Below are 10,142 nucleotides of genomic sequence, written 5' to 3' on the forward strand. Positions count from 1 at the left end.
GTTGCAAGCTTGCTCTGTTCCCATGCCTACAGTTCTGTTACATGCAACTCTAGCAATACAAGACTGAAGACTTGTAAGTTGTCTGTTACATCATTACTGTCAACGTAACTATTAACATTGTACTACATTATTGAAAAATGGAACACTTCCAATCAGGTGTTTCACCAGCAATGAGTCATATCAATGTCAATGCTTTCTGTGGATTATGTAAAGATACGTACTACAAAACGGAAGCAGAATATACATATTATGTAGCAGGTTTTCCAGGATATCTTCAAGCATCCTACAATCACTTCTTTTTAAATTCTCTAGTTTCAATCAGCCTCAGAAGTCTGAATTTTTCAACAGCTACCAGAACTTATGCATACATGACATCTAAAAATCAATTTATAGCTCTCCAAGTTGAAGAATCCTAATACTGCAGGATTCATGATCCAGCATTTCCACTTCAGTGACATTTATCAGCTACAAACACCATTCTTCCCACAGACCAACTTGCATAAACAATAACCTTGCATTTCTGTCATTTCTTCCATGTTAGCTTTCTCATCATCAGAGAATCCAAGGAAACTTAACATGCAATCCTGGAAGGGAAGAACCTTAAACTGATCTCTGAAGTCATCATCAGCTGCACAGAAATCACTGAAAAAGAGAAAAATAAACACAACAAAAAAAAGAATTGCACAAAAAGGTCACTAAAGCAGTGCTACGTCACTATTTAAACAGAAGCTCATAACCTTGCATCCTGTTCACCTGCAGTGTTAAGGCTGAAGAAAAATAAACACCTACATTTCGTTCCTTTTCTCCCAAGCCTTATAAATCCACTCAGCTTTCAGGATAGGAGTACCAAGACTTACAGCAGCCTATAAAACAGGAAAAGCACAAGTTGTACCAAGTATTTCCCATTAAGTCTTCCCATGCCAAGAAAAATTTGTAACTTAGCTTATAATTTTCTAGACAGATAGTGCAAAAAGTGAACATATTCCTTCAAGAATTGCATCCAACTCACTCCCAAAACTTAGAATGTATTAATTCTTCCGTGACTAGGAGATCAGATCAATAGTTATTTTGGAACTTAGAAGTGCACCGTTTTATTAGTCTGATATCCTTCATCACTCACAAAAACACAAAACCAAATCCCTGTTCCAGTGGAGTACAGGACCTTTTTTCTGCTTTTGGTACTTTGTACGAAGACAAACATCCCAGCCTGCTTTACCAAAGATAAAGTGACTATTCCAAAGGAAACTTCCATGACTGCACGGGAGAGATTGTAAAGTTTTCCTACTTTTCCCCTTTGAGTTGGCAGAAAGGGGTGTCAACAGTTCGAAAGTACACCTTCTCTTCTAAATGGAAGGTAAGACAGGCTAGGAAAAAAGCAACAGCTTACTAACAATTCAAACAAGGGAGAATCAAGGGACATAAGCATTTATATGTCATATTCCATGGAATAAAAACCTATAAACTCATATTTACTTCTCAGCTGGACATCGTGGCCTGCAAGATCCCCTTTTAGTAGATTGTCAGAGAGGAGGGAAAAAAAAAAACAAAACCAAAACATCCACCACTCATAATTACACATAAAGGAAGATTTGCATCTTTATATACAAGTTAAAAGTAATTTTTAAAAGAAGATGCACACAAATTGAGCACTAAAGTTTTTTGCAAATTACCTCAAAGTTTATTGTTTGGACAGGAAAAAGAAGCAGGCATGTTTATATATAAACACCTGTTCATCAAGTCTTAAGTATACTGCCAACATCAGTAGATATAGATGTATTGATGTAATCAGTACTTAGGCATTTTGGTTCTTGTTATTTACTATACTTGTCTATTTCAAAAATCCCTGCACTCAGGCAATTCATATTATTTAGATCTCAGAGACAAAAACATGTCAAAAGCTCAACACCAGATGGAGATGACCTTACCATTGCAAGACATTGCTGTTAGTACAGGAAAAAACCTAGCAACTTACAGCTGAAGTATAATTTACAGACTTGGTCTGCAGGAGACAAATTCTGAAAGTTTCTATGAAGTGCCCACTCAAGCTTACATACTCTGAATTTTTCTCCATGTGTCGAGTGAGCCACCAGATGTGTAACTTTTGAGCTAAAGTCCCTTCGAATAATTCCACCCATATGATGAACCAAGGTCACTAGTTTAACCTGAGAAATAAAGATGAAATAAATTTTCAGTATATCTTTTGAAGCATACTATGCAGAGAGCAGTACAAAAATAGTTTACAAACCAAGCTACAGGAAGTCACATCAAATGTCTAGGAATAGAAATGCTCCTATTTGTTCTTAAACTTGTTCACATCTACAGGAGACAGTACAGCTGATATCTCAGAACTACTAAATTTTTCTAAAAAAAACCCCCTTAATACAGCCTCTCATGATCATGATACATAATGGCTTCACATTTTCATGCAAAACAGATTTGAAGCACGTTTAGCTCATTGATTTAGTCAATTGTACCTGAAAGGGTAATTGCCAGAATTTACATAAGAATTTGAATCTAGCAGATAAAACCTAACTACTCCTAACACTGAGCAAAGGCTTTTGTTTTGGGTTGGGTTTAGGTTTTTTTTCCTGATGAAGGTGTGGACCCACACTGTCAATTCCCATTCATTCAACAGGGACATTAGGTGCCAACTGCACCATTGAGAAAAAGCAAAGTACTGGAGTATCAAACCACTTCATACCTAGATACATCAAGACTGAAGTCCTGATAGCATGGCAGCGAGATAGCATGTCTGCACATCCTCTGAACAGGACTACTCGGCTTTACTTGACCACACTACTACCATACAAATAAGAGGACAGTATCGGGTAAACATCATCTTACCTGAAACCTCAACCTACACATCTTTAAGCCCTGCTGAAACAGAGCTGTTTAACGTCACTCAACAAAAAAAGTGACATAAGTATGGACAACACTACTTGGACAAGGAAACAATTTTGTTCCCATCCTCAAAAACTTCACTGCCTCTGGACATGCAACAAAAAAAAAATAAACAATTCATTCCCTGCAGTCATGAGCTCTAGTCATGGCTAAACCCTATGGGTGAGAAAACAGAAGAGTATTTTGAAAATAAACTTAACACAGTTTTAAGAAAAAATATAAAAGAAAGACAGTCTTACTAATTCATCTTTCTTTCTGAATCCTGTAAAGCACAGTACCAAGTTCAACATACTTGCACAGTACAGTGGACGACAGGAGAAAGGTAAAGGCTGCAAGTAAGAAGTAAGCTTATTAGTGAAAAGCATATTGCTTCCATTAGTTTTAACATTATCTTTAATACAGTACTATTGTTCCTAGTATTAAAACGCATCGGGGACTACTCCAAGTCTGTGTATTCAGTTATACCTCAGCTCCAGACCTGCCAGCATTCTGATAAACTAGAGCAACCCCAAGTTCCACGTAGCACTCCATCCTTTCTTTCCCCCCCCCCCTCCCCAGTTCATGCCCTCTATGTGACAACCTTTGGAAATATAAAGCGTCTGCTGGAGCATCATTTGTGTGCTGCCTTTCCTAATGGTGCAATCCCAACTAGTGGGTCAACAACTCCCACAGCTACTGCAGTCGTTGTAGCCATACTGTCTGTTTTTCACTACATGCAATATCCTAACACAGTATTAGAAACTTGCTCTTCTCTTGCTACAAATATTTATGATTGATTGGCAAAGCAAAATAGATTTTATTTTGTACACTTAATGTTTAGAACTCACCACATCAGTGAACTGCTCAGCTGATTTCAACACAAAGCACATACCTCTCCTTTTCGTGCACAGTGCAGTACTACTGGAGGTCCAATGACACGGCAATCTGCTTTGCAGAGGTTGTTAAAGATACAATCTTGGAAGTCTGACACAACAAAGATAGTTTCAAATTCTGGGGAATCAGAATCTCCAAGCTCTTCTATTGTGTCTGTCTTTATGTAGGGCACTTTAATTTCCTTGATGCATGGGAACAAAGGGGAAGGCGTTATTCAGGCAACATAACTTGCATTACTGTCAAGATTCAACTGACTTTTATTTTGGGCCATTCAGAAAATGTACAATTCAGATTTCAGAGACAGACTCCCAGGACTTGTGAAAGCTGAATTAGATGCAACTGTTCTCTAGCATAAGAATAGCTATGAACTGCACATAAAAAAAAAAAATATCTTAAAGCAATTCCTGCTTCTGAAAAATAAGAATTCTAGTTACTATAGTATACTACTATAGTAGTTTACGTATCAGTTCACACTGATAATATAGTATGGGAAATATCTACAGACAGAAAAAAAAACCCAAACAAACCGAGCACAAAAGAGTAATTCAATTTCAGACTGTTGGAACAGCATAAGGTAATTCTGGATGCTACTAAAAAGTAGGATCCAGCTTACAACAGCAAGATCCATGCTGCGTAAGATCTAAAGTACAGAAGTCAATTTTGTTCATTGCTTGATAATTTTAAGGGTTCTAAAAATTTGATCTATTCCAGTTTCAATCATTAATTGCAAATTTTCCATGTTTTTTACATGAAAAAAATGGAGAACCACTTTTACATCTAAGCTTAAACGCAGCTTTCAACTGAAAGAGAAGTCAATTAAGCAGTTATGAGTCAGTTCATAGCAAAACCTTATTTGTTGACTGTTAGCATGCAGTTGAACACCCCATCAATATTTCTATCCCCATGTTAGAAGAGAGCTGCAGATGCAACTTCCATATTTGAGAGTATTCATAAAAAAAGTGCCTATTTTGACAAGCTTTAAGTGACACCATCAGTAACATTAGCATACGCTGCGGCCACTATGCCCAATTAATATAAAGGGTGCACATTTCAGTTCGTGAAGTACAACATGCTGCATGCAATCACATGTGCTTTAATTGCATGACATACCATATGAATAATACTTTTTATTAGTTTTTCTTCTGATTTACCAGGACTAGTTTTCTTTATCTTTATAACTGGTACTTCCATTATCTTAATGGTCTGTGGAAAAGGAGAACTTTAGTACAGAACCGGACTGGCTACCAGAAGTCTAAAAGCATACCATCTCATCCCCGTGACTGTTTTATCTTAAACCCACATACCTCCAAGGCTTTCAGAAGCTCCTTATGTTTCCCTGCTTCCTGAACCAAAACCACTCTTGTTTCTATTTGAGGCATTTCTTCTGTTTACAGAGAAACAAGGATAATAATATTTTAATAGAAAACTCCATGTTAGACCTAAATCAAGCAATAACACATAGAACAATACAGGCAGACTGCATTCTTCCAAGATACCTTGTCTATCAGGGACAAACCTGAAAATAAATGTTACCTCAAGAAGCCGGTCCTTTAATTACAGCATACCCAATTGACCATAGAACCTAAACTGCCCAGTATTTCATGAAACAAGATCCTGCAATTCATGACCGGTTACCTTACAGTCAAAGCAAGAACATGCAAGAAGAGTCAGTGTGGGCAAGGAGGAAAATGAAGAAATAAAATAAAAAAAAAATTACAAAATTGACTTAATGCTTCTAGCATAATTAGATACCAAGACTTGCTGGAAAATAGACAGCTGGTATCTTTTCTAGCTTCTGTGTTCCTGGCTGACAAATTTTATTACTTCCTAGTGGCTTCTCAGTTTCACCAAGGAATATCTGAACTGAAGTTCAGTATCTTGTTCTTTTTCTCCATGTATTAGGAAGCTTTCAAGATATTAGGAAGGAGGGACAAGCGTTGTTGCTTCCATGTCATTTGCACCAAAAGACCACCACTGGATTTTGGCTACTGCATTGCAGAATAACAATATGTCTTTTTTGTTGTTTTTTAATGTCAAGATTTGTTCTTGAATTAATTTCAAGCTCAAGACTATTCATCTCTAAGGTCTACCTGTACAGAGCAGAGCAGCTGTAGTTTCCAAACACTAGTGTCAAAATATCACCTGGAACAATTTATTCCACAGAAAAGGCATCAATTGCAACTAACAGCTTTCTATGCATCAGCCAGAAGACTCACTTGATCTCATGGCTGCAACCCCAAATTTTTATAATAAGGTGAGTTAAAGATTAAGGAATTCCCTTTGTTGGTGAAAGGATACCAAATCAACACCCTTTTAGCTACCCTACACACAATCCTGTAGTTCATCAAAGCACTTTGGTTTTTCAAAACTACTTAATGCCTACAAAGTAAGTAGTCATTACAAAAACATAGTAGTCTTAAAATAAGTTTCTCCCGTTACCTTCAACATCCAAAGCAGACCCAGGAAATAAATTCTCTTTGGAGGTTTCTATAATTTTTGAATCAAGAACAGAAGAATCAGCCAAGAGGCTCCTCCCAGCTTCAGATACCACCGTACTGTTGTCAGCCATGATTATGTCTTGTTTCTTTCTTCAACAGCTAGAAGATAAGATACATAACTATGTTACAGTTGCAAAAAGCTCATTCTAAGAGCTCTGTGACTAAAAAGTCAGAAGTAACTTCTGAAAACAAAAGATTTATACTCTTATTAAAACCCCACTCACACTGATGGCATAGTTCTAATGCTCTTTCAGGAGTCACACAACTGATAGAAAGGACTGACAACAATCCTGTTGCAGAAATGGTTCTGAGCAGGCTACTTACCACCACAAATACTTCATTTGCACAGAAAGCTGCAGAGAGAGTACTTCAACTCTGAGCAGCAGGAAAACAGTAACTCTAGTATTATTTTTAGTAAGTTTTACCACAAAACACCAACAAACTAAAAGCACTTGCTTGCTTCAGTGATAAACTATTATAAGCTAGATTTGAGACCAAGATTAGCATCGTCAATTCTCCTGCTGAAGTTTCACTTCAGGGTACACAAAGTGTCTTGCTAACATTTGATTTTTCAGGTGAACTGGCTAGAGTTACTGTGATTACCTAAAAATGACCTCTCAGGGAGTAGAGCCAGCAGTACCCAAGAAATCCACGAGATTTCTCAAAATGCATGAGTCTTTACAAAGGTAATAAGCATATCTATGTCTAACTGTATGATCTAGTCTAATACCTTACATTAACTAAAATATAGTAGAAGTATCCATTCATCTCCAGATAAAGAGGCCTTCTGTCTTCTCACAGGTAGACTAAACCTGGGCTCTCCCTGCCCATCAAACAAACTTGTCACGTACTAGAAAGGCAAAACTCTTACTCCTCTCATATTTTGTATAGGTAGCTACCTGAATCTTGTAGCAGTAAATTTGTTCCAAGACATCTGCCCAACACATAGCACATTTTCTTTTGTCCGTGAAGCACTAAGCAAGTATTTCCTGTGATTCATCATTTATATATTTGCACAGCGATATCAGAAGTTATCTAGATTAGCCACTGTATCTGAACTGCTGCAGTATAATGACTTTCTGTACCACTTTAACTGAAGTCATTCTCCTCAGGACTGTAAAAGTCCCCTTAAAACAGTAGCCACCCAAATAATGCCCTAAAGCACTGTCTGAAAGGGGACTCATGAGGTAGTAAAACCCCTAGAGACCAGCACATACTATCTTTCAAGTTGTGCAATGCTTGTCAAAAAAGAAAAAAAAAAAAAAATCAGAGGACAAAAAGCAACGGGTGTCCAGCATAATGGCAATATAGAAAATAATTTATCTTCTAGAGTTTAGGAAATTGTGTTTAAGACTCTTGGACAGCATTCACATACATTCATAATACATCAGGTAAGTCCTAATATAGTCACAAGCAATAAGTCAACACCACAAATCTAGCAATTCTAGGCATATTCAGTTATCAGAATTGCCACCCTAGTTGCAATTATGTTGCACACACAGCTGTGTGGGCTCCACAGAATTAAGTTTCCTAGTATCAAGTCCCAGTCATCCAGCTACTTTAGACCTAGAAAAAGGAGAAAGTACTTTTAACTAGAAGAGTCTTTAGGGATCACCTGACCAGAAGGTTCTAAAGATAGCACTAGGAACTGTCACACAATTACCTCTCCTTTAGCAGCAAGAGTGGGGGGAAGCATTAATCGCTGAAGACTCAAGCCATATTGTTAATAATTATTACCACACAGACGTATGTAAAATCAGACCAAAAAAACACTAACCACCTCCAGTTAAGTGTACCATTAAATTTAAATCCTAAAGATTATTTTTTAAAATAACAGCAATATGATTCCTGTCATGCTGCTGTTGTTATACCTAATAACATGTATATGAACTCACAGAGAACTTCACAGTGTATTTGTGAGAAGCCCATACTTAGGGCTAGGCATTGATTTTCTTCATGGCTTTTCCAATATATTTATGAGGTTCCATTCTGGGTGTATTTTTAAAACATTCCCTGCTTTAATGGTCATGTATTAATTAATAACATAATATTTCTGGATATTACTGGACTTACACACCAGAAGTGCCAAGATACAGAAATAGACAAACTGCACACAGGGACATGAAACACAACAGCTTTACCCTCACACCAAAAAAAAAAACCCAAACAAAAAAACCAAACAAACAAAAAAAACACCTAGAAGTCAGAACACCATCACTACAGGACTCGGACAGACACGAATGCCCCTCCAGCACTACACTTACAAATGACCTCCCAAGGGTTTGTGGAAAGCCCGAAGGTCGCAAAGCATCCACAGGCGCAAATATGTTTTTGAAAGCAGGGAAAGGATATCTAAAAGCTTCCCGTGTTGCCCATTTCCCTTCCGAGAAACCACCCGGCAGTGTGACCAGGCTGCCGTGCCGAGGCGGCCGGCGCAGTCCCAGGCACCAACAGCCGCCCCCACCCCGAGCCAGCAGGTGCCACCGAGCCGGCGCCTCCGCGCTGCCCCGAGGGTCCGGCCTGCAGCCCGCAGCGGGCCCCGCCACCCCCACAGGCCCTCGGCTCTCACGGCTGCCCCAGACACAACCCCCTGCCCACCCCAGCGGCCACGGCCGCGACCCAGCCCGCCCGAGCCCACCACCGCCCTCCGGGATCGGCTGCCCCGGCCATACCGCGCCCGCTGCCGGCGCCCAGGGCCGGCTGCCCACTCACCGCAAACCGCAAAAACAACCTCCGCCATGAGCGGGCGCCGCCACCAATTCAAAAAGCCAGCCGCCGAACTAAGTGAGCCGCCCATTGGCTGCCAGCCCCACGGCATCTCTGTAAGCCTCCACCTCATTCGGTATCTCTCCCAGATGTCCCGCCCTCCTCCCGCACAATTTGGACTGCTCTTCCACGCCTTCCCTTTCCGATTGGGTGTCGCAACTGCTGCTCATAGCGGGGACGTCTTCCATTGGCGGGAGGCGTTTCCTGGGCAGACGAACTGGCCTCGTTGCGGTACCCGAGAGCAGGTTGCTGAGTGGGTGGGGGCGCCCTGCGGTGATTGGCTGCTGGGAAGGTTCGAATGCTTCTAACGGCCGCGCCGGAGAGACCCGGATGGAGCGGCGGCGGGAGCGGCGGCGGCCGCGCTGAGGCGCAGTCCCGCTCCTGGGCAGGGCAGGCCGCATGCCGGGGAGCCCCGGAGCCGCCTTCACAGGTGTCCCATGGCCGCACGGAGACGGCAGTTAGCGGCCCGCAGCAAGTGCGGGAGGGCTGGGCCCTCAGCGGCCATTGGCGGCCCGGCCCCCCTCATCCTGGCCGCCGTGTGGTGGGCCGCAGGGCACGGCCTGGCCGGCAGTCCCTCAGACCGCCCTTGAGCACTACCCAAAAGGGAGGATAAATAATGGCAGTGGCCGCCATAAAAATATTAATGCTATTAATAATGTAGTAAGCTCTGCCTGGCTGAGGATACCGGCGTGCCTGTATTATGCTGAGTTTCAGAATAACCAGTTTATAGGAAACAAGGGGAAAGACCTGGTCAAGATGAAAATCAACCAGCACCAACCTCAAAACAAATCAATTATACCAAATGTTTTGCCGTCCTTTTGTTTTTAATTTTCTCTAATACTAAAACTTGCTGATCTCAAAAGGAGTCCTTTCATAGGGGCCCAGCACCTCTGCAACCTGATTTAGCAGAATGTCTCACTGGCTCAATGTAAAAAGAACAAGAGATCTATTTTCTATTAATAGAATTTTCTACTATATGCTAAACTCATATATGCCAAATTAAGTTCCTTAGATCTTACTCATTTTTTTATGCTACAGATCTTTATTGGTTCAGGCATTTTCATGACTGATCCATCAGCTGTAGTGCCAGTAAGAGTCCATCAA

The 10,142-nt window shown here is 40.6% G+C and overlaps 1 protein-coding gene across 9 annotated transcripts in view; it reads right to left on the reverse strand.

Moving 5' to 3' along the window:
* The window catches only part of ECT2 (epithelial cell transforming 2), a 30,162-nt gene extending 21,038 nt beyond the window's left edge, over window positions 1-9,124 (reverse strand). Inside the window, exons 1-9 of one of the 9 annotated variants that reach the window (XM_037406959.1) lie at window positions 8,945-9,048; window positions 6,214-6,371; window positions 5,079-5,158; window positions 4,885-4,977; window positions 3,773-3,955; window positions 3,141-3,230; window positions 2,055-2,162; window positions 790-863; window positions 512-642 (exon numbers count right to left, since the gene is read on the reverse strand). In XM_037406959.1, the coding sequence (XP_037262856.1) occupies window positions 512-642; window positions 790-863; window positions 2,055-2,162; window positions 3,141-3,230; window positions 3,773-3,955; window positions 4,885-4,977; window positions 5,079-5,158; window positions 6,214-6,343 (889 nt within the window). In that variant the 5' untranslated portion in view covers window positions 6,344-6,371; window positions 8,945-9,048. Of the gene's footprint in view, window positions 1-511; window positions 643-789; window positions 864-2,054; window positions 2,163-3,140; window positions 3,231-3,772; window positions 3,956-4,884; window positions 4,994-5,078; window positions 5,159-6,213; window positions 6,372-8,944 lie in introns of those variants that run through there. The other 8 variants (XM_037406956.1, XM_037406953.1, XM_037406952.1 and 5 more) reach the window with 8 other exon arrangements.
* Between the last annotated feature and the right edge of the window lie 1,018 nt (window positions 9,125-10,142).

This window comes from Falco rusticolus, chromosome 13 (assembly GCF_015220075.1).
Source record: "Falco rusticolus isolate bFalRus1 chromosome 13, bFalRus1.pri, whole genome shotgun sequence".
Taxonomy (NCBI): Eukaryota; Metazoa; Chordata; class Aves; order Falconiformes; family Falconidae; genus Falco; species Falco rusticolus.